This window comes from Cuculus canorus, chromosome Z (genome assembly GCF_017976375.1).
Source record: "Cuculus canorus isolate bCucCan1 chromosome Z, bCucCan1.pri, whole genome shotgun sequence".
NCBI lineage: Eukaryota > Metazoa > Chordata > Aves > Cuculiformes > Cuculidae > Cuculus > Cuculus canorus.
Window position 1 is genome coordinate 49,966,188 of NC_071441.1, and position 25,047 is coordinate 49,991,234.

General features: G+C 38.4%; 1 protein-coding gene across 5 annotated transcripts in view; it reads right to left on the minus strand.

Annotated features, from left to right (window-relative positions):
* Nucleotides 1-866: 866 nt before the first annotated feature.
* LINGO2 (leucine rich repeat and Ig domain containing 2) overlaps nucleotides 867-25,047 on the minus strand; it is a 512,589-nt gene continuing 488,408 nt past the window's right edge. For all 5 annotated transcript variants that reach the window (XM_054054396.1, XM_054054393.1, XM_054054394.1 and 2 more), the window contains one exon: nucleotides 867-9,480. In XM_054054396.1, the coding sequence (XP_053910371.1) occupies nucleotides 7,624-9,444 (1,821 nt within the window). In that variant the 5' untranslated portion in view covers nucleotides 9,445-9,480 and the 3' untranslated portion in view covers nucleotides 867-7,623. The remainder of the gene's footprint in view (nucleotides 9,481-25,047) is intronic.

Sequence of the window (25,047 nt, forward strand, 5' to 3'; positions counted from 1 at the left end):
TCTGTGGGCAAAAGTACCTAGCTGTGTGATAGCTTAGGTTATGGCCTGGGTCCGTAGGTGATCTCTGCCACAGATATGACGGGTCATGGCAAGCCTCAGTGGTTTGGGATAGCTTTCACGCTCCACAGACTCTACTTTCCACCATCTATTTTTTCTTACTCAGTTACAGTGGAGTTTGAATACTGGTGATTTCTTCAGAAACCATGTTTCAGATGCAGATTGTCAGTATTGGTTGCCTTCCAAGTGACACACAGCCGGTGACATCTATCTTTCTGCTGTGCTCTCCATGGTGCCAGTAAGTGACCAGCTTTTTCCTTCTATCATTAGCCTGATTGGTATCCCCACCAATTAGCTGCACACACTGTGCAGGTGAACATGAGGGAACATGCTGACATATACTTTGCATGGAGAATAAATCCCAAACCACATCTGAATGTGACCTAGGTTTTTGTCTCTGTGTGAGGGCTGTGTGCAGTGAAGGTGGAGTGAAAGTGAGTAGATGAAAAAAGCCGGCTAGAGTCTTCTCTTTCTGACTCTAATGGTTTATATCCTCAGTTCAAGAGTGGTGGGTGTGAGCAGATTCCCTGTTGTGAAGACTCGGCGCTAAGGACCTCAGGTGTGATGATGAGAAAAATGTATTTTTCTCATGTTAGCTTCCTCCACTACTCTTTGAAAAAAAAGAAAAAGTGATCAGCTAAAATACGGGAAGCAATGTAAATTTTCTTCATTTTTCCCAGTAAATTTTGCCACTCAATGGAATTATTTATTTGGGTTTCATTTTGGGTAAGTATGATACACATCATGACATAAGCCCTAAAGTTACTTTTAAATTGACATCCCAGACAATTATCTTGACAAAGTTGTGGTTTTTGTTTTTGTTTTTTTTTCCTTTTTTTCCCATTATATTAGCATATTTTGCTTAAACATGAAAGGAAATTATGGACAAACCCAACTTCTCATGTGTTTCATGGATAGTAACAGCAAGACTCTTTCATTTCCCATCCATACTCATGATAATACATATTAAAATAAATTACAACACATTTGTTCTGATTAACCTTGTCACCTTTTAAAAACAATATACATTTAATACTTGAAGCAAGAAAAGAACAAAACAAATATAACTTTTTTTTTTGCACACATAAACAGGTACATATGAACTACATGTACTTGCAAATAGATTTCAGTAAGTGTGATGATAATTTAGTATATATATATATATTATGGCATTCCCTCTCCAAACAGTGAGAGACCTGCTCATATATACCTGCCCAGAAGCCAACTTCTGACTATATGACTGTAAGCTTGCCAGATCAGGGTTGTCATTTACTTCCAAGTGAAATGAAGAAAAAGTGTCATTTTTTTTAGACACCAAAATGGCATAAATGAATCCTTTAAAAAGCAATAACATTTTTTTCTTCTGAAAGATCAAAATTATTAGTGTGTGTACAAGTTGATAAACATCTTCACAGCTGCCTTGAAATTTCAGGTCATTGTTCTTGGCTTGTATGTGAAGAGATAATGCTGTTGACTTGCAAATACCACACATAGAAATAGGCAGACTTCTTTAAGGTCACAGATTTTCTTTTCTTTTAACCTTTTTTCTGTCTTGTCCCTCAATCTACATTTTTATATTCTCCAGCTCAGTTAGCAGTGATAAATATTACAGCTATCCAGAACAGAAAGTACACTGTGTTTGTCTCTGTATGTGAGAAATAATTAAAACATAAGTTCTGCTTATTTTCCACTACAGCCTGCTTAACAGAAAGCAAAAAAACCCCAGATACATTTATCAAATTTCTAGTGTAATGAAGAAGTAACAGAGTGGTATCAAGAGGATTTCTCCCAATGTATTTGCCTCACTACAGTGGAAAATCTGTTTTCAGTCCCTTGTTTCAACATTTCTGTTTCATGACAATTTTGGTACCATTCTGTATAAATATAAATAACTGAATTATGAGGTGAAAGTCTGCTCTTTTGTACTCTTCTATGAGCTATTTGAATATGAAGGATAAAGTATACTTAAATTTATGTTGAAATAACATGGAATGTGTTCTCAACTGTAACAGCTCTCTCCTTATTCTGTTGAATCTATAATTTAAGACTTTTATTTCCAGCTGGCCTTATATCCAACCACCAGCATTTAGCTTAAAAAAAAAAAAGATTCAGACTCATTCGACCTGCAGATTGCTTTTGGCATGTAGCTATCTCAGTAGTAAGAATCTTACAGAGGTTTACTCAAGCTGCTTCTTCCTTTTTTATTTTTATTTCTGGCTTAAAGAGGGTTTAAGACCCTGTTTTGAGATATAGATTCCAAAATCCATGTGAACATGCAGTGAAACTAAATCAAGTCCAGACACCTTTATTTGGCATCACAATCATTTGAAACTGAGAAGGGAAGAGAGCAGAACTAGGAGACAGACAAAGGGTGCATGTATCACCGAATGAACTGGCTGTGATTCTTCTAAGCTGGCAAAGGAAATTGAGTTTGTAATACTTATTAGGTGATAGGAGTAGGGCATTGAAATTACTTAGCTAACATGAAAATCCTCATTCATTCTTTCAATGATTCTCCAGCAATAAGACCCTTTGCCATTTCCAAAGATCTTCCTTTTACTACTCCAAGCACAATTTAACTTTAAAGTACTGGACAAAAGGAGGTTTTTCTGGTTTTCCTAGTTCTTTTTTTTTTGCACAAAGTACAGTCGTTTAGGATACTGAAATAAGGGCAGAAAGCATGTATCTGGTGTTTTCCAGTATGTTGTCTTGTGACAAAACAACAGATCAGCTGCAGCAGACCATGATTTTTAAGATATTGCTGCTGTGCTGGTTCTTTTATTTGAGAAGACCAGAGTTACAGTTCAGGGAGGAGAGACAGCTTGAACATGTGCTCCTTTCCCTGCTACTCCATATCAAACCACCCTGTGAGCTGAAAGGTTGGAAATGGACAGAGCAGTCATCGTGCTAGCCCCAAAATCATTCAGGAGAAAAAGATAATTAGCAGACTGGCCAGAATGAGTTTCCCCTTCCTTACTTCTTTGTGGACATTTCACTGCTGCGGATAGAGGTGGAACAAACTGTAGTTTATTTAAACAAATTAGCTTCTCTGAATTAAAATGAACAAGGATTGTTTGTTTTAGCACTGGCTAGCAGACCCTTTTTTTCACAGGATGTAGTAGCAGATGAGGCAAAATAACTAAATGACTGCAGTTTCTTAGCTGTTAGAAGCTGCTGTCGTCCTTGGGCAGTCAGAAGCTACCTGCTCTACTAGATTTTCAGATAATGCTTCGTCTTTTTGTGGGTTAAATGTGGGCTTCTGGCAATCAACACATCCTGAAAGATTTTTGGGAAAAGTCGCATATCTAGAACAGATATCTAGGCACGGTGTAGGAAAGTCCATTTCTATGTATCTTTTATGTGATTCAGTCACCATATGGCCTACACTCCAAAGTTCCTCCACATCAGTTTTTTTTCTATCATAAGGTTAACACAAGACTTTCCATTAAATGTTAACTTTTCTTAATGTGCCTCAGAAGTGTCAGCTAAAATTTGTGGTGTTGAGAGTGTAATGTGGCTTGCTTTCTTACTTTTCTTTACTGTGATATAATTATTGCTATCATATGTGATGCAATATCAAGATGCAGAAAATAAAGAAAACAAGATAGCAAACCTTCACACAAATAAAGGAAACCTTGAATGGCAGTAATGTCACCTTAATTAAAAAAAATAGTTAAAAAAATAACTAATGACTTCAGCTTATGTTAACAGTTTTCTAGGGGTTCAGAGTCTTCTGGATTATTTCAATTGTCTGTGGAACTGTTGGCACTATTGGCACTTGAAAGTGCATGTCAACGGTGAGGAAGGGGGGAACAGAGGGTAAAAGCCATCCTCTACTCTGAATCTAGCTGAGATGATGATGTGCATGAAGCCCTTCTGAAAAGAATGATGCCAAGTTAATAAGAAAGGAAGAAGGGTAAAAAAAGGAGAACCATGTCAAAACCTAAAAATAACACTAAAGTGGGGTGCTAGTTAGTCTTGATCTGTCCTTACATCATTGCAAACTCTTTTCTTAACACATTTCTGCAGTGTCCTCTTTAACTCACTTGTGGGAAGTCTGAACGCTTCTACATCCATCCTGTATGAAAGAAGAGCACCAGTCTGAGGAAATGGACTTCAAAATGCATTTGTCGTATTCTCAGCACTGCTCTTACAGAAATTATTGACAAGGATACTGTGGTAACTTCTTTCTCAAGTTGCTCTACTGTTTTTGACATTTTCTATTTTCTCATTTTCTGCAGAACTGTTACTGCTTCTTAGAATCTTGTTGCACTGACCACAGGGTAAGATCAGGTTTAGTGTTTTTTCAGCATGGGTTGCAGCCAGTATACAAGACAGAGGCAGGGGGAAATCTCTCATTCCCTCTTTTAGTGGCAGATATGCACTGCCCATCTGTTTCTGAATATATGGTAAGGGAGCCATGAAATTCAGATACCTTTTCAGAACCCGGTCCTTTTTCTCCAACGCAGTAAGATAAACTGTGGTGTTTACTTATCACTAGCATGGAAGGAAAAGTGACTCCTTCAAGAGGCAGGGTAGGCATTCAGATACTCTACTCTTAAAAGAATTGCCAAGAAGATGCTTATCTAGGTCTGACCCTGACACTGTATTCCTTAGTCAGCCAAAACAGCCACAGTGACCATTATGTCTCATAAATACGTACAAAAAAAGACTATGTGGAACAAGATAAAAGCTTGCGTCTGAGTCTTGCTGACCTCACTTCTGCTAAGAGATGCCATATGCCTTGCCAAGTCCATAGTGAAATAAATAGGGTGCAAAAAGTAGAACATTGCTAGAGGCAGGGAGCAAACACTGATTCTTAAAAAATGAATACTGATGGAACTCAAGGCGATACACACAATGCTGACAGCTCTGCAAGGTGTTGCTCAGCATGAGCAAGCGCTGATTTTCATCACCAGCATATATTTCACACAGGTAACTAACCACATTACTGCTCACAAATCCTTGCAGTGCACTAACAATGCAGTCACTTTTTACAGTAATTCTAAAGAAACAGTGGAATTCAGCAATATATAATTAATCCTAAAAGAACATTTTTCTCTGTTTTTTTAAAAAAAAATTTTTTTATTTGTATCATTTAGTGTGAAGCAAACAGCTGCAAATGTTTAGAATTTAGGAGAATTTTTGTTTCTAACCTTGATTTTAACACTTAACAGGAAATGACTGCAGGGTCAATAGATTACTATAGTAGCTGAAAAAATGACAATTACGAGGGAAAGGCACATGCAAATGTCTTCAATGGGCAGTTCAGAAACACTTTGTTTTATCCCCATTTGTTTCTTTAACTGCCCACATTAAGGTACAGTAGAGTTTTGGACGTCAGTGCTGTGGTTATTGTATCAGCAAAAATAATTTCCCTGGTGTTAGAATTTAGTCAGGGGTTATTCCATTTTATTCTACAAATCATCATAGAACAAAGAGGATTAGTCTCAAGCATCTCCATACTATCTAGTTCAGAACATAAAAAAAAGGAAGAAAGAAAACCTAAGTCTAAACTTAAAACCAATAGAAGTGCAGAAAATTCTAACAGTCCTTGTATTTTCCCCAGTCTGGTGATCTAAAATGCAGTAATAATACAACCAAAGCTCAACCACTAAGAAAAGAGATTCTCAAAACTGCCTAGCTTCATGTACTACAGATATGCTAGGGGTACACCTGGGATGTGCAGCTGGATTTTACAACTTTTGGCACATTTCCCTTGATAAGAGTGGGAGATTTTTATTCTGCTTAGAAAATCTCTGCCAGAGAATGCGGATATTAATTTTAGAAGCACCTGCATCCCATTATAGGTCACCCTGACTTTGGTTTCAGAGCACTGAAATGTAATTTTAAGATTTGACATAAGCTTTTAAATCACATTAATCTGAATGTTCTGTCTTATAATATCTTCATGGTCATTTTGGCTGAACATGTACATAATCATTATTATCTTTACTCCAGGTTATGTCAATGATTTATAAATTTCACTTGTTATTAACCACTTAACAACAAAACCATGGCTCATAATTGCTGGAAAAATGAGAGGTGACTGCACGACTCTGTATCTTCCTAAATTTCAAAATAAGAACAGTGGTATAAAATGCAAAGTTTTGGTTCTGAGCCTTTTGAGAATTTGTTTAGCATCATAAGCCAAAAGAATGATTACTTGTACTGAACTAACGTTCCACTTCTGTCTTCTCTCCACTCAAAAACTTCCTAAAACCTGGAAAATTTTGCCCCTCTTGCTCTAAGATACTGCCCCTGAAAGAAACATAACCACATAGTCATTAAAATGGCATCAAGAATAGCTAAGTAATCTGTTCTTGGAAATTTGCTTTGTTTTCATGTGTTATCTACAAATATACAAGATGAGGGTGACAGTGGCTAGAGGTTCATCATATCTGGCAGTATGTTAGCCTTTTTGAGGCTGTCATGTTTTAAATGTTATTTTAATACCGCAATCCCCTTATTATGCATGGACAACCATAGTTTACTTGGCATTGGAGAAGAGTTTGTTCATAGTAACAGTGTTTGTATGTTTTAATTCACTTGTATAAATAGTAAGATGACTGTATTTCCCAAAGAATAGGCAGGATGTATTGAGTTCTTTCCTTTTTTTGCCAAGTACACATTAACATTTTAACAATATCTTTGAAATTAAAATCAGGGTTAACAAAATCATCTCTGTCTCTTCAAAGTAGAACTCAGCTTCTCTAGCCAGCAATGTCTAGTGGGTTGCCTTCCCTGGGTGAGATCCAGGGCTGTTACAGTAAACTGGTCCAGTGTGATATCACAGATATAAAAAATATTCCATTCTGTATCAAAACTAGGCACATGCCTTATATTTATATGAAGAGAATATCAACAGAGCTGAGCTTTTTTTCTCTCAACTATTCCTCTCTGGCCTGGTACATGAGGAAAAAAATATGTTATTTCTAATTGGTAACTACAAGAGTCTAATTTGGATTAGATGGTTGTTAAAAGGAGAGTGACATCACACTTGGGTCAGTATTGGTGGATTTCTAAAAGCACAACCTCTCAATTGTATTGCTTTAAAATGTACACAGTATAGATGCAGATTAAAAAAAAAAACTACCGATTTTTTTGTGGTGTTGAACCAACTAGAAGGGATGATGCAAGTTTTTACCAAATGAGATCTATAGATACAAATTTCACTCTAGAGTATGCTTCAGACAAATGTGTCTTTTTCTTTAAGTATGTAAATCCTACACTGTAGGCTTTTTTTCTTTTTCTCTTTGTAGTGGTAGAAAATGTTGTACAATTGTCCATGAGCATGAGCCAGCGGTTCATTGCTGATATCCCCAGAAAGCCAATATTTGCAATGCAAACAGTTGGTACAATTTACCAGTTCTATGAAAGGCCCTGACATATCTGCCTCAAGGTCTGGAGGCTCTGCTGTATAACCACAAATAGTCGTCCCATTTTCATGTGACCTTTTTTATACAGTGACAGCTGCATTAAGCTGCTTCTGCCTAGCAATTCCACATGCCAGGCTGGTTTAATTGGTTTTAATGCCACAGAAAAAGCACTGCTAGCAGAACACCATCAAATCATTTTCATATTGAACCTTCGTGGTCCAGCAACCTCCCCTTCAACCACAGCACCATTGTTTTTGCGAGGGACATATTCAAGGTCAATGCTGGTTTTGTGTTTGCCTTTCCCTCGGCTCCACACAAAAAGAAGTAGGAAACAAAATAAAACCACTCCAAGGAATGTGAAGCAGCCCATAGCTGTAGAGACCAATATTGTCTTAAGGTCCAGAGAGAATGTGTTCACATTAGTTCCATTGGAACTTGTGTCGTTGGAGTCTGTCATATACATAGGGGTCCTGTTGGCATAAAGGAAACGGTCTGAAGTAAACCCCTTTACCATAAGAGAGGCTGAATAGGTGTCGTTCCCAGCTGCGTTACTTGCAATACAAACATACATCCCAGTGTCCTGATCTTGAGCAAATCGGATCTCCAGGGTGCCATCTCCCAGCACTGTGGCTCTCCCATTTGATTTAGTTGTGATCAGCCTCCGATGTGGAGTGACCCAGGATATGGTAGGCTGCGGATCCCCATCAGCATTACACATCAACTGGACTGTCTGCCCTTCCTCCACTACCAGGTATTGCAACTTCTTGTCTTGTATCCTGGGCTTCTTGCAGGTGAAGTAAAAGGAAAGAGCAGTGCTGTGAAAGTCTTTGAATGACCTCTCCTTGACACTGTCTGGGCCAGCACACATTGGTGGTTGGCCTCCAAACTGCAAAGTGGGTTGCCTCTGTAAAATCCAAAGAAGACGGCAGTCACAGGCCAGAGGATTGTTGTTAATGCAAAGAACCTCAAGGCTTTTGGGGGAATGGAATACATTCTCTTCTAGGGTTTCTAGCAGGTTTTGGGACACATTAAGCACGCGTAAGTATCGGAGCCCTTGGAAAGCATGTGATTCAATGGTACGTAGCTGGGCCCCCACCATGTGGAGTTCCTGCAGGCGCACTAAATCTGAAAGCATGCCTGCTTCAATGGTGGTGATAGGGTTGTAAGAGAGGTTTAGATGTGTCAGGTAAACGAGATGTTTAAAAGCAGAGTAAGGTACTGCAGACAGGTTGGTGTTGGTGATGGAGAGATAAGTAAGGTTGAGACCATACAGACTGTTGGCGGGTAGCATGTCCAGGAGAGGCCAAGCATCTATCTCTAGATCTTTCAGGCGAAACAGTCTTTTAAAGGCATAAGCAGGCAAAGCATTAATGTTGAGCTGTTTCAGATGCAGACTGATGAGGTTATGGAGGTGAGAAAGAGCTTCTGTTGGTACAGCTGTGAGGTTGCATCTCTCCAGGGTGAGCTGCTCCAGGCTAAGCAGTCCACTAAAGGCCCTGTGTGATATATAAACCAAATCATTGTCCCCAACCTCCAGGGATTTTAGGTTATGCAGATCTTGGAACATGTAATCCAGCAAAATGACAATCTTGTTTTCACTTATATCGAGCTTTGTTAAGTTTGACAACCCAGTGAATACCCCAAGAGGGACCAGCTTCAGACGGTTTCCTTTCAGCCTCAGGGAGCGCAAGTTGAAGAGATTGTTAAAGGCTCCAGGCTCCACATTGGCCACTATATTGTCACTGAGATCAATCTCCTCTAGCAGAGGGTATGATGTGAATTCCTCAGGGTTGACACTTTTCAGTCGATTCTTGCTGAGGTCCAAGATTTTGGTTTCAATGGGAATGCCCTCTGGGATAGACATCAGACGCCTTCGGTGACAGCTGACGGACTTGTTTTGTGCTGAGCATTCACAGCGGGCTGGGCAGCCTATGGTGGGGCCCATGAAGACTAGCAGCACAGCCAGACCCAGGAATGGCTGCCAGCATGATACAGCTGTGTGATGCATGACTCCACTGATCCGGTCTAACCCTCTGTCACGGGCCTGTGGGGATGAAAATGGGAAAAGGGAGAAGTTAACTCTACAGCAAAAGTAATCTCTGACAATTTTATGGTACCATTTCAAAGCAGGCACAATTGTTTTCTTTTGAAACAAGAAAACCTATTGTGAATGGCAAGAACAACAAAAAAGTAAATTTTTCCTTCGCTATCATTTGGCTTCTTGAAGGATCTGTTAATCCACCATTTCCCTTCCAGACATCCATCAGAAGAGACGAAACATCTTGTCCTACTGCAAACAGTAAAACAGTCAGTCTCCTCAAGACAGAGCAATAACTAACACAGAGATAAACACTATACAGTCTGCAAACAGGGCTAATTACATTTGTGATAATTTAACAGCATTGGACTTCTGTAAGGTGACATGAAACTAGTCTTTTGCCTTTCTTCTTCATATCAACATTTCAAGGCAAACCTTAATAATGCACTATCTTCAAGAAAAGGACCTACTTGACAATTAAAAGATTCCTTTAAAAGATTCCTATTACAGCCATAAATACATGGAGCTTGTTCTCATACACACATACACAATGGCTTAGATGAGGAAGGAAGAATTGGTACATCTCTTATTGGGATTTATATTAAAGACAAATTGATTTTTGCTTTTACTGCTCAGAGAGGTTTTATGTGGTTTTTAGAACTAAAGATCTAAGAATAATTTACAGAATATATCTTTGTACTTCCAAGACATGTAAGATAGCTCTGAAGGACAGAAAAACACCATAAGATGAGCTGATTATGTTTAAGCAGTACAATGTCCAAAGGACAACAGATTCCATGGAAATCACTTAGTAAGAGATTTATTCATTCCTGCCTTCAGGTTGAAACTGAGGATAGTAGAAGACATCATAACCTTGATTAAATTAACTACGTTTCTCCAAAATCTTCATAGATTTAGTCACTAAAGGCAAGAGACTTTTTCAAGAGTAACTACTAAACGAAGACACTCAATAATCCATTTCAAAAGAAGCAGAAAAAAAAGAAAAATGTAGGTGCTTATTAAGGGAAGGTGTGTCTGAGACTCTTACAGACTAAGGCACCCTGCAAGCAAGGACTGTCGAAGTGCTTTGACTCCTGCAGTAAAGACCGCTTGGTGAGGCCAAGGACAAGTGGTAGTACTGGGAGTGCAGCTTCATAACATTAATAACCCTTACAAGGTGCCTCAGGCATTGTGAGGTCTTTTCCAGTTTTTTAAATTTGGGCTTTATTTTAGTTGTTCTTGCAAAATTATTTATGTAACTGCTTCCTGCAACTTCCTCTCAGGTCTGGACAGATGACTATTTTCCAGCTAGGCCTATCTATAAAGGCAAAATTACCCAGTGGTCAGGCATTCATTGCCTGATCCGTGTCTTTGGGCTTTAAGAATCATCTGGTTAGCGCTTGAGAAGTTTTCAGCTTAAATTTGAGTGAAGTTTCATTCATCTAAGCACAGTCATGTGGGTTGTATTATAAAAGAAATTCTCCCATACAGAGAGAAGATTCAGAGTTATAAAGAAATAGAGTATAACTAAATTTATGATGTCTGATGATCAAATTAGACAGTTATTTTAGCAAATAAGTTGTCTGAAGCACAGAAAACCAGTATTGAGTAAACCCCAGACTGATGAAGAAGAAACTCGCCCCAGTAACTCTGCTGCACCAATACCACACTCCCTTGGTAAATAGCTTGGGATGTGGTAAGTCACAAAATCATCTTGCCTGAGGAGAGTTGGCCTCTCAGACTGTGGATGATCAGAATGGTGGAGATTCAACAGGCAAGAAAAAGAGCGTTTACTTGGATCTGCTGATCTTACTGTACAATTAACAACAGAAAATGGTTTGGATTGCAAGCATTACCATTATTTTAACTGGACTAAGTAGTAAACAGCTGTTGTGTTTTGACTGTTAAAAATGTAATTGGCTAAGCAATAAATTTTCTTTGAGCTGCACATAAATAGTTTTCTTTGACTGACCATAGATGAATGGTGCACATAGTACTCCTCTGACAACTCTGTGGAAGGATCCTAGTCTTGACTGATGGGGCTTCTTATTTCCACACTGATACTTCTATGCAGAGATTAATAGTAAGAGGCAAATTGTGTGCTGGCTTTGCCATGTAGTCAAGGGACATGGATGAAGACTATTCTTTATTATATGACCTATAAAAGCACATTTCAACTTTGTTCTGGAAGGACAACCTACTGAGACTCATTTAGTTTCCCCCTTAAGTTGTAGTCTTGCAAGTAACTATTGCTAGTTATGTCCAGCTGTGACAGAGGTTTTCAGAGATAAACTTCACTTCATTAGGAAGTTAAGTTGAAACTAGAAACCTATAGGGGTCTGGGAGCTAGGTGTTTGCTGTGAATTAGATCAAAGGGGCTTTCGGGTGTCTGATCATTACTTTCAGAGCTCAGTCTGTGAGGTTAGCACTTTCATACCGATATTTCTAGCACACAGGGAATTCATTTCCTATCTTATTCACCTAATGTATGAAGCACAAAGTAAACAAGTTCAGTGGAAGACAAGCACCCCTGGAGTGTTTGTTTTAGATAGATAGCCATAACATGAAACGCTTTCTGCAGCTATTCAAGCCACCTAGTAACTAAAACTTCTGAGGAGTATAAAGTACAAGATGGATACTATAAAAACTGACAAAAGGATTATTTTTACTGTGGCTGGAATAAAGAAAAGTAGTGTTAATGAAGCACTTCAAACATTAGCAGTTTCCTTCTGCAAAAGCACGTGTACACAGATGAATGTGGATATGCATTTTTCTATAAGTGTGAGTGTAGATACGTGTATGTGCTTGCAGGCAAGCAAGATTCAGAACTGAGATTTAAGCTGCAGTAAATTACACATCAATAATGAAAACTAATAAATTACATTAAACTGAGAGTCAGAAAAAAGCACCCACTTGGATCAATAAGTACGGGTTTGAAGAAAATATAAATTAAATGGATTTAAATTTACGTTGACCTAGATGATACTACTATACTTCCTGCTAACCATATCTCTGACCACATCATCAGCTTTGAATTGCTTTCTGCAAAAATTTGTTTTATCTTCATTATGCAAAATATGTAACCTTACTTTATTGTACAAATAATGAACAAAAGGTAAAACGATCTAGCAAAGGAAATATGGGCAACTTAAAGATTTTTTTTACCCTTTGCAGGACAAGGTGAATGTTGGGGAAAGCCGCCAGTGAACTTTGAGAAACTATTGCATATGGTCCGGTTCAAATTGAACAAACATGAACTGATATTTTCAGGAAATGTCCAGTAAAATCAGTAGCAGGGCTATTCTTGGGCCTTTGGTGTGAGAACTTTTTTAAAGGATACATCTTCATTGCTAAAGTATATTTTGTCTCGGTGTTACAGCCACTGCATATTAATACACATCCATTAAACAACAATGCTACTGTTTAAAAATACAAATCAAATTATGTCATTAAAAGATACATTTAATTGCAAGGTCATTTCTCAGGATTACCTCATTATCCTTCTTTGCAATCCTCTGTACAACTTTTCTTCACTGTGATACATAAAAGAAAGTAAAATACATGTATACAAGTATAGACATACACATACATGTGAGCTAAAAGTATCATATTTTTTCTCTGAGACTGTACTATACCTTACTCTGTGGAGTACTTCTCTAAAATGATAGCATGTTAGGAAAAAATAGTCTAATAAGATAATAAAAATTATGAACTGACAGTTTTTATATGCTTGAATGCAAATGAGAACATGTAAAGTTTCTTTCCTGACCATTCTGGGGCATTTATCACACTTTCACTAACTCTGGGAAATGAAATATAAATATTATATAAAAATATATAAAAATCAACTAACTACTTCTTCTTTTTTCCCCCTTGGCTCTGTTTCTAAAGTCCAAAGTCAAGAAACTGTTGGTTGACAATTTTTTTAACACAGGACCTCAGTCAAAATTCAGCTATGCAATTAAGAAAGCTCATTAAAGTTATTAGTTAATAGTTCTGTGTGATTTCACCCAAAACAGCTGTCTCTACTGCTTTGAAATGTAAATAATTTTGCATAAAGGTCTGCAGCTTTGAATCTATCTGTAATGCCTTACAAGACTGTGTATGTACCAGTGCTCTGTAGCTTTTAAATTGAAGAATTACAATAAAAAATAAAGCAAAAGCAACCCGATGCTCCATCAGAATGCTGTGCAATTCTGAATATCATAGATAGGAACGTGTCAAGTCAAGCAAATGTGCTTCTCTCTCAGATTAATTTTGAAGTCTTTAGAGCTAAAAGTTAGAGTGCATTTGACCAGGCTCCTTTCCTTGTCCAATCTGATGCTCCAGCAGTGTGTGGGACCAGGCTCTAGCCAGAAGAAGTGAGAGTCATAAGATCTGCTTCTCTCATTAGCTGCGTGTTTGATGTTCAAACTTGAGAACTTTGATTTATTCCAGCCTTTTAAACAAATGAAAAATAGTGGATCATATCAGAGATGGCAATTTTGTCTGATGAGGTCACTTAATAATTTCTCTTTTACAATTCCCTTTTCAAAAACATAACTGTAATAAATAAACTTTCTAGGATGAAATGTTGCATAACGAGAATCTGATCCATACTTATTATTCAACTAAATTCTACCACCTAATCCTGAGATGTGTGTGGTGGGTCGACCCTGGCTGGAGGCCAGGTGCCCACCAAGCCACTATTTCACTCCTCTCCTCATCTGGACAGGGGGCAGGGAGAGACCACTCATCAGTTGCTGTCACAGGCAAAAAAGACACAACCTTGGGAAAATTAATTTGGTTTATTAACAACGAAATCAGAGTACTGTAATGAGAAAATAAAAACTAAATCTTAAAACACCTGCCCTCACCCCTCTCTTCTTTCTGAGTTTAACTGTATTCCTGATTTGTCTATATCCTCCCACTGAGCACTGCAAGAGGATGAGGAATGGGGGTTGTGGTCAGCTCGTCACATGTTGTCTCTGCTGCTCCTCCCTACATGCTTCCTCCGCTCCAGTGTGGAGTCTCACCCCCAGGGTGCAGTCCTCTAGGAATTTCTCCAATATGAGTAATTCCCAAAGGCTACAGTTTCTCTCACATATTTTCCCTCCTTACTCCAGCTGTGGCACATTTTCCGCCCACCTGCTAACTCTTCTTAAAAATTTTATCCTACAGGCACTACCGCTGTCTCTGATAGGCTCAGCCTTGACTGGTGGCAGGTCCACCTTGGAGCCAGCTGGCATTGGATCAATTGGACATAAGCTTCCAGCAGCATTTCACAGAAGCCAGACCCACAGCCTCCACTACCACTAGAACCTTCCCACACAAACCCAATATAAGGTGTTGTAAACTGTATCTGTCCTTCACTTTGTTCAAGACATGAGACATCAATAGGGATGTTTTATGAGTCTGTGCGCAGGGAAAGTAAATAGTTCCTGTATAAGGAACAACTCTTTCTTGTTAAACTTTAGCATTCCTATATTTTGGAGCAGGGAACAGATACTGAGAAGCACAAAGGTCCTGTCTTTGCCATTCCAGTCAGCATCTGTCACACTTCAGCAAGCAGTAAGCCAAAATCTTTGCACAAACCTTTGCAACAAAACACGTTTGCTTCTGTGCATCAATGTATGAGCCAATGTGTAGCAAAGGCTTTGCCTCAACAGGTCTTTTTCCAGCAAATTATTTAAGCTCAGTATATTGATCCCAATCTCTGTCACAGTCCAAGTCAAGCCTGTCTAACACTCTGAAAAGGAGATTTTCTCTTTAAATCAGAGCATTTTAGAAACAGTACAAGTGAAGCATGATGTACTAACTTCCCCACCACTCTAATCCAGCATATTTTGCTTATGCAGAGATTTTCTTCTCCTTCCCTTCATTGATCTCTTGAATAGCTCAGCATTTAAAGAAACTAAAAAACATTAAGTAGCTGTGTAAGTGCATTCCAATAATTAAAAGATTGGAAAAAACCTTGAATAGCAGGATCAGCAGTAGCAGCAACAACAGCAAAACCAGTAACCACTAGTCTGCCAATTAACTGAATTTTAAACAATGTTTTGATTATTTTTATCCATAGTCCTGGGGTTATTCTCTGCTACTAAGTCATCAGGAGAAGCTTCACGGGCTAACACCAACTCTGCAGTCACATTGCATTTGTTTTCAGAAGAAACTGCACTTGTTTCTAACAGTATCCTGGTTATACTCCTATGACTGAGACCTAAACCAGTATCCTGTTATAAAAGACATGATACAGAAGTGGAAGAAAAAGGGCAAAATAATAAGCAGTGAAACATTTTGAATGGCTTATCCATTAGTAATATTGTAAGACTCCTTAAAATCTTTGTACTATGTGTTACAAAACTAGACAAGTGGGAATGTTTTTTACCCTAAATGCTTAGATTATTGTTTGAATCAAAGTGAAATAAGAAAGTTTACCAAACAACAGCAAGTAAGAAAATCACAATGATAAATTCAAATCAAAGTTATCTGCACAAGACTTAGAAATCGAGATCATCTGGAATTAAGCAAAGAAATGAAGCTACCAGTACACCTTCTGTTTCTCAACCTATGTTAAGGTTGATTAACCAATTTCTTGCAGCTGTCACAGAGAAAGTATATCTTGGGAAGAAATTTGAGGGAATAGATAATAAACCTTAAGAATTACTTCACATGAGATACTTCATGCATAAATAACAGGAAAAGAAGGTAGAGATATTTGAAAAAAATGTAGACAAAATGACATTCCCATTGTTGGTAAGTCAAAGGGAGAAAGGTTTACAAAAATCTTATATGAACAGGTACGTGAAGGGCTGTAAAAGAAGCTTGGAGGTAAATAAAATTCAAAAATTTTTGCATAGGTTAATGATATAAGTCAACCATACTGGGAAGGTAACATTACTGTTGTACCCACACAATTAACTCTCATGAAAATTGCAAATGCTTCCATAGAAAGAGTTTTTGACAAAGAATTCTTAGTTGAATGAACTAATGAAAGACTGTGAATAGCATATCTTTTCTTCCACCTATTCCTTCTAAATGCAAACCCAAATTTTTGAAAGGTACAATTCTTCAAAATATCTTCTGCCAATATCTACTGTTCACTTACCTCTAGTGAACAGTATCCTTATTTTATTGGTGAAAAGTGACGTCACCAAGAGGTAAATATTCAGTGGCAAAGACAAGAACAGTACAATTACTATGACTAGTGTTGATATACCTAAATGTGGTAAAACAATAATCTCTGGAAAGAGTGCATCTTCTTGGTAGAATATACTACATTTTGTTGGGGCTGCTTAGTATAGAAAGAGCATCTAGCCATTGTAGCTAAACTCCACACCTAGACTTGGTGTTAGGTATCTCTGCATGGTGATTCACTGAGTGATGTGTGACTTCAAAAATTACAGTTATTATATTTTTATTAAGTGGCTTTGACACTAACCGGTACTAAGCAAAAATCCATCAAGTTCTGTTTCACTGATGGATTCTTGTAAGATTTTAATGTTCTGGAACCTAAAAATGAGTTCTTACAGTGAAGAAAGGCAAAGTTGTTGTGGTGCAGGGAAGAAAAATATATGACAACATGGAAAGAGCTAAAGTTGTTGGTCTCAGGGAATGTAGCAGTCATAAGAGCAAAAATCTTTTGGAAGTTAGGATTAATTTTTTCAAAGAGGACCTTGTGTTTCACAGTGTATCTAAGCAGATGGACTATAAAAAGCTCTGCTGCCATGAACAGGGCACTGAACAAGAGGATGTGAAAGTGTTAAATACTGTATTTGCTTTTCATATCCGCACTAATAAATGCAGTTAATAAATTAACTCAAAACTAAAACAGTAGGAAGGCTAAATGCATTGATTAAAGAGAAGGAAGGGAAGCTTTTATCAACAGCAGATCTCCATTAAATGATTATCTTTCTTCGTCCTGAAAGAAACATCTTTTCATCTAAAACTAAATAGGCATGGCAGTTAAGATGCCACTTGTATTGCCTGGACAGTATATCCTATGTTGAATTCTTTCTGAAGTTTTAATTGTGATATCTAGCTGCTGCTCAGCTTCAATGAGTGAAGATCCCAGAGATGGAAAGCTATGGGTAAAAAAAAAGAAAGCTTCTTTAAATGTGAGCCAGTAGCAGACTTTCAAGGGCTAGTGTGTTCAAGCATAGTCGAATCCCACTTCAACAGTCCATTTAGGGAACCACAAGCAATCTACATTGGATCTAGGACATCACAAGAAACTTTTTTGATATAATCTGTTATAAATGGATGTTTCCTTCAAATACCTGCATGTTAAAGTTCAGCAACCTCAATCGCTGTTGGAAAAAATGAACTGTAATGTGCTGACTTCCTCCTTTGCTAAACAGAGACACTCAATTTAATTTTAATGATATATTTTGCAGGCTTCTGTCAATTACCATAATTTATTTCTTCTTAGATTTAACACCAAAAAATCTTCTCTCTTATCCCCTTACTCACAGCAGGAAAGTTAGGTGACAGTAATGTTATTGGCTTTTAGGAGAGGCAGACAGGTTAATGTGCTATCTGTATAATGAAGGTACTTTTTCCCTAGCAGCTCTATGTAAATGTAGAATAGGACAAAAGGAGACAAAAGTGTATGGTAGTCCACAGGTTCCGGATCTGGTAGAGTTAATTTTTAGTATTGACTGCAATCCTGTGATCACAGTCACCAAGAAGAGTGTCAAACAATTTGAATCTATTGACTTGGGTTCCTGCAGTTTCTTTATAGTGCTAGTACAGAGTCTAGTGGCAAATCATGCTGTATAGATGCTGAAGTATATGCACACAGAATGTGCCAGGAAAATTAGATGATCAATCAGTTAGGGCTACAAGTGCTGGTTTTGCTTCATAACACAGCTGAAAACCTGCTTAGCCAAAAGGCTCTGACTACTTAAGACTGTGTTTTTAGGAGACCTTTTTAGCTAAGTACATCTTAAATATCAAAAGCACTTTACAATGGAAACATTAATCCATCTTGGCTGGAGGCAGATATAGTTTAAAGTTCATAGCCCAGTGACTTGAAAATAGCTAAAAATGGAACTATATGGGATATCTTAAGAAATCTAAACCAGCATAGTTTCTTTTGTGCTAAGACAAGAATCTCAGACGTGTGGATACAGCACGTGTGGTAGCGGGGAGACAATATACTCTTAGTGAAGTTGTAACATGCACATAATTTCAGTAGAATTCACCTAGCTAAGACAGGGAAAATGAAACCCATCAATTGTGTGTTTTTTTCCCACCTCAGTAAGCATGTTTGCAGCTGTTCTGCTTGTAGTTGCACTGAAACCCTATGAGTCAAAACATGGAGCATATTTGCTGGGGACTGTCTTCATATGGTCATATGGAAGGCCTTCAGAACACGGCATTTAAGCAAGCTGTTGAGCTATCTGATGCTGCTCTTTGTGAACTGCAGGAGTAATCAGAGTCCAGAGAGACAGTGCAGGAGTTACAGCATTATATTTGATACATTAAAAATAAGCACAAGAGAATAAACACATTTCTTAGTCATCATCAGAAAGCCTTCTGTTGACACAATGCTGTCAAATTCAGAGTGACTATCCTAGCAGAAAATTGTGGCCAGCACTCAGGGGTGGCACAAAGGAAAGAAGGGATATATTTCAGCTCACTGGTCAACACTAATAGGTTATACAGGGAGAAATTGCGTGATAGACCCAGCTGTAGCCACTTTATGGCTCAGATAAAGAAGATACCTTAGGGACAGCTGTACAAAGCTATTCCACTTGAAATTAAAATAGAGTAGATCACATGGTATACACTTGAGAGAAAAAGAAAATACCAAATTTCTTTAGAGATTTCCTGTTTGCTAAAGGCATTCTTGAAATATACTTAGATTCAAAATCAGCCTACAGAAGTGTCAAGGTAGGACATTCAGAAATAAGGCCTGACATATTGACAAGTGAACAATCTCTGCTTCAGTTATAACCATAGTTCATAAATATTACCTCAGATATATATATTGGTGTCAGCATGATCTGAACTAAACCATCATATTGAGAAAAAGAGGAAGAGAAAGAGACAAAATGTGGAAGATAGAAAGTAGTTGAAATTTTGTAGTCAGATTTTTTTCAGCTGTGTCAGAGCCATAACTGAGCCCTTGATCGAGCCTGGCCCATTGCAGAGCTCCTGGTGTCTACAGCAGTGCAGTAGATAGCTCCCAAATGAAGGAGAGAGAAAGATGCTGACTCTTGTATGCTTCACAGCCAAACTATTGTTTTTATACTTGAATCCCATTCCTCTGAGCTTTTCCTCTCACCCATTTGCTTGAAATCTGTACCCACATTTTTTGGGGTATCACTAACAACTTTCAAAGAACTTCCTTCCAAGGCTCAGCAAAGGAGACTGTTGACTTATGACTTTTATGACTTCGTATTCATACAATTTTTTGAGAGTAAGGTGAATTCCCCGAAAGTGTGCACTTCATTCAGTTAGTGTCAGACTTGATGAAGGCGCTTTTTGTACAACATAGAGCCTCTGCTACTTGAATTAGTAGATACATGGCAGGTATGTCTTTGATTATTAGCAAAAGACAAATGATACTTTCACAATATCCCAAGCACACTTATTTTCCTGGTTAATCACAAAAAAAAGAGTGAAAAGGCACAGCTTTCCATATCAGGTTTGCTCATCTGCCCTATCACCTTAGCCCTAGTTACAAGGGTAAATGTGTGTAGATATAAAGGTAGGACAGAAGCCTTTTTTTTCTTTTCCACGGGACGGCTTCCTCAAGAAACTGATGCATTACAGTCGCAGTAGGTGATGTTCCTGATCTACACATTATTTCCAGAGACATCTGGCAGGATGCAGTTGGGTCCTGATAGCAATAAGCTGGTTACATAACTACAAGCACCGTAACTGCTGCATAATCCTGATTTTTTTGTACCCGTTAAGAGCTCATCTACTGACTTACTGTCTCCTGGGAGACCCACAACTGTTCTTCATTGCACTGGTCTGTGTTTGTCTACGATAGTAAACCAAAGCTACACTCACATCATATTTGCAGTAGCTTTCTTCCTGGTTATATTTACAGATGTCCGCTCGGAGATGGGATATTTATCTTGCAGTATAGTTTCTATCTCATTCTACAGAAATCAGAAATGTTTTTATCTTCAAAAATATTTTAACTTCTGTTGAAAAACTGCTTTCTAATAAGTTGTTTTTTTCCTTAAGACATTTTCTACAACAATTATGATTTGTCAAAAACAAATATTCTATCAAGAATCAGTTGCAATAGATAATTTTCAGCCATTTCTACGCTCATACGTACTAGCAGGAGCAAAAATGCAAGTACACTTAGAAGTCTTTAAAGGAAAGGACTGTTTATACCATCCTTAACAGTACTTTCTAAGAATAACATGCTTGTCCATGTCCTAAATAAAACTGATGCTAAAATATCTTTCTGTTTTTTTGATGGCCTAATTAAAAAAATAAAATAAAAAATGAATGTTTGTGTCTGCATGGATATATTTAACTATAATAACGTCTAAGTTTTATTCCTAATCAAAAGCTCATTAATATCAAAGAAAATTCTAAGAAACCCAGATGAGACCATATCATTTGGGATCTTAAGACTGAAGGCATCCATGCTATTAACTGAAATTCACTTATTCGAAAGGTCCTGTAGGTGCTATATGAAATAAAGTTTTACACTACACCAAGTACTGATTTCCCTCTTAATGAAGGTTGTATGTAACATCTCATTCTTTCAGTTAGTTTCTAGTTCTGAAATGTTCACTCTAAAAAACCTTGCATATTTTCACTATTACTGGCCTGGGGAGAGGGGTGCAAATGGAGGGTGCATGGACAGGAAGGGTATTGTCACAGCTGTGCACAGCAAATCTTCCTGTATCTACAGCATTGGAAGTTACATTACATATTTATGTCATTTCTGAGCAGATAATACCATAAATGCAAAATCTCTGTAATATCTGGGGAAAAATAAAAAGGCATTAATTTTACTTGTACCCCGAGGGAAAATTATGCTCTCTGAATTCGGAGGTGAAGGATATTCAAAGCAAAGGATGCCAGCAATTTTCCTCTATTCTGAAATTTGTGACATGACTGTGTCCAAATTCCTTGCCAGTAAGTTTAAATTAATTTGATTTGGAAAATGCATTGCAGTCTTAAGCTTTATTGCTCATTCTAATCACAAACATTGCTAGAATGATCTGGAATTCAAGAATGATCATAAGAGCAGTGTTTATTTGTGTATATAGAAGGGTGACATCACTTATTTAGCAACTGAAATTTTCTCTTCAGGCAGTTCCTCCACTAGGGCTAATTACTATGATGAAGCTTTCAGTCATAGAAGCATAGAACATCTCAAGCTGGAAAGGACATATAAGGATCTTCAAGCCCAACTCCCTGCTCCTGAGAGGAATACCTAAATTGAAACCATACGACTAAAAACATTGCCCATATGCTCCTTGAACTCTGACAGGCTTGCTGCCGTATCTACTTCTCTAGGGAGACTATTCCAGTGACAAACCACCCTTTCACTGAAGAAACTTTTCCTAATGTCCAATCCGAACTTCCCCTGATGCAACTTCCTTCCATTTCCTTATGTCCTGTCCCTGGTCATGAAAGAGAGGAAATCTGTATCTCCTCCTCCCTTGCAAAGCTTTAGGAAGATGTAGGCTGCAATGAGTCACCCCTCAGCCTTCACTTCTTCAAGCTGAATAAACCTAGTGATGTCAGCCACTCCTCCTAAGCCTTGCCCTCGAGGTCTCTCAGCATCTTGATCACTCTCCTCCTCTGGACACACTGTAACAGTTTGATGTCCTTCTCCTATTGAGGTGTTCAAAACTGCACATAGAACTTGAGGTGGGGCCGCACCAGTGCAGTGCAGAGTGGGACAATCACCTCCCTTGCCCAGATACCTATGCTGTGCTTGATGTACCCCAGGACACAGCTGACCCTTTTGGCTGCCAGGGCACCGTGTTGACTCATATTCAACTTGCCATCAATTCAGATCTCTTTCTGCGGGGTTGCTCTCCAGGCTCTTGACCCCCAGTTTGTACTTATAATCAGGATTATCCTGTTCCCAGTGGAGGATACAGCTGTTGTTAAAGGCTCTCTAGCCTTTCTGGATCTCTCTGTAAGGCCTCCCTACGCTCCAGGGAGTCCACAGCTCCTCCTAATTTAGTATTATGGGAAAACTTCACATACATTTGATTCCTAAAAAAATGAAAGAGTACTGGCCATAAATTGAGCCCTTGTGAACCTCACTGGTGACTGGCGACCAGCTTGATGCAACCCCATTTACTATAACTATTTGAGCCTGCCCAGTCAGCAAATTTCTCACTCAGCATATTATGGACTTATCCAGCTATGTGCTGGACATTTTGTTCAGAAGGATATTGTGCTAGGCAGTGTCAAAAGGTTTGCTAAAATCCAAACCCTACAGATGTAGTGGCTTATTCATTCAAGGGTACTAATACCTAGCTCAATAAATCGGTATGGGGATTAAATATTCAGAAGCTTGCAGTAAGAAGCCATCCATTTCAGTTGGGAGGTCTAGATAGTGAAAGCACATTTAGGTATCTAAAGGTGGCTTTGGGTAGCTTTAGATACTCTGTAAGACTTGTCCTAGCTGATCAAAATTAATATTAATGAGGCTGCAGAAGATACTCAGATAAGATTTTATCCTTGAAACACACACATTAAGAGGGAGATTTCTAATGCTCAAACAGACTGAATTCCAATAATCAGTATTGTAAGGCAACTTTGCTGCACATTGCCATAAATCTCACTGGAATTACAATTGGTTAACTTTCCATACAGTACGAAATTGTCAGACGTGCAGCTATTCATGGCTCAGGAGCTGAGGAGTGGCATCACTAACAAAGAAAGGCGATAGAACCTGTAAAAACAACCAAAAGAAGTGTGGCCAGCAGGTCAAGGGAAGTGATTCTGTCCCTCTATTCCTCTCTTGTGAGACCTCATCCGGAGTACTGTTTCCAGTTCTACTATGCTCAACATAAGAAGGATACAGAACTGTTGAAACGGGTCCAGAGGAGGGCTATAAAGATTATCAGAGGGCTGAAGAACCTTCCCTACGAGGACAGGCTGAGAGAGCTGGACTTGTTGAGCCTGGAGAAGAGAAGGCTCTGAGGAGATCTTATAGTGACCTTCCAGTACCCAAAGAGGCTACAACGAAGCTGGAGAGGGACTTATCATAAAGGCTTGTGGTGACAGGACAAGGGGTAATGGGTATAAACTGGAGAGGGGCAGATTTAGGCTTGATATAAGGAAGAATTTCTTCACCATGAGAGTGGTGAGGCACTGCAACAGGTTGCCAAGGGAGGTTGTGGATGTCCTATCCCTGGAGCTGTTCAAGGCCAGGTTGGATGGGGCCTTCAGCAGGCAGATTTAGTGGGAGGTGTTCCTGCCCATGGCAGCAGGGCTGAAACTGGATGATCTTTAAGGTCCCTTCCAACCCAAACTATTCTATGATTCTATGAGATCTACTTTGAAATGGTTAACCATGTCAGTATTTTTTGAATATACCATATTAGTAACCACGACCTCTGACTTTTCACGTGTATTGTGTAAGGAGAAGTCATAAGGCTCAGAAGAATATTTCGACTGTGTCCAAATTCAGTCTTCAAAAAACTCTCTAGAACCATGACTTCTTATTGGTGTTCAGTGCCTCAGACAACAAACTCATTCAAGATACTATACTCATTCTGTTTCTCACAGCTGCATCTCAACCAAATTCACCTTTCATGTTTAAGAATGCAGAAGAATGACATTAAAAAAGGGGTCTGTACAGATTTCACTAGTAGATAATTTCTTTTTGTTGGGCAGCCAGATTTTAATTCAATGTCTTTTACACAATTCACAGTCCAGCAAATACTCAGTAAAACAATAAGCCTTGTTCTTATGTATGATACAAATACAAAACCAGCTCCCTTTGTTCCACATGATATTTTTTCCTAAGCTTTCTGTGCTTTTCCATTTGATTTCCTGATTCTGCATTGAACTGTACCAAAAACATTGCAATAATGTGGCTCAACGATTTCACTAGCTTCTTAAATGAAAGCAGTGGAGGAAAAAAGTAACAATAACCACTCCTCTGCCTGATACTGAAGCAGCCAGTATGGCGTTGTTCAGCCTAGAGAAGGGAGGCTCTGGAGAGACCTTATAGTGGCCTTCTAGTATCTGAAGGGATCATACAAGAAAGCTGGGGAGGGATTTTTTACAAGGGCATGTAGTGACAGGTTGTGACCTAGCCAGGTCTCTCACCAAGCAGTGACATTAGACATTACATTCGAACACTTTTTGTTTTTTATGATTTTATGATAGAACTGGATACTTTAGCTTAAGACTGGGGACAGAAACAATTTGCTGAAAGGGCACCCCCCACTTCCTGTGCACACCTGTGATAAGACCTACTACATAATGGAAAGCACCTTAAGCATCTTAAGATTTTAATGTCTGACCTATCATTAATTGTAACATTATGGTTTTAATATGAGCGCTTTGAATGCTGAACCCAGACTTACAGCACTGTCAAATATAGCTTCCATGGGTAACATCATTAAATGTCTGTTTACC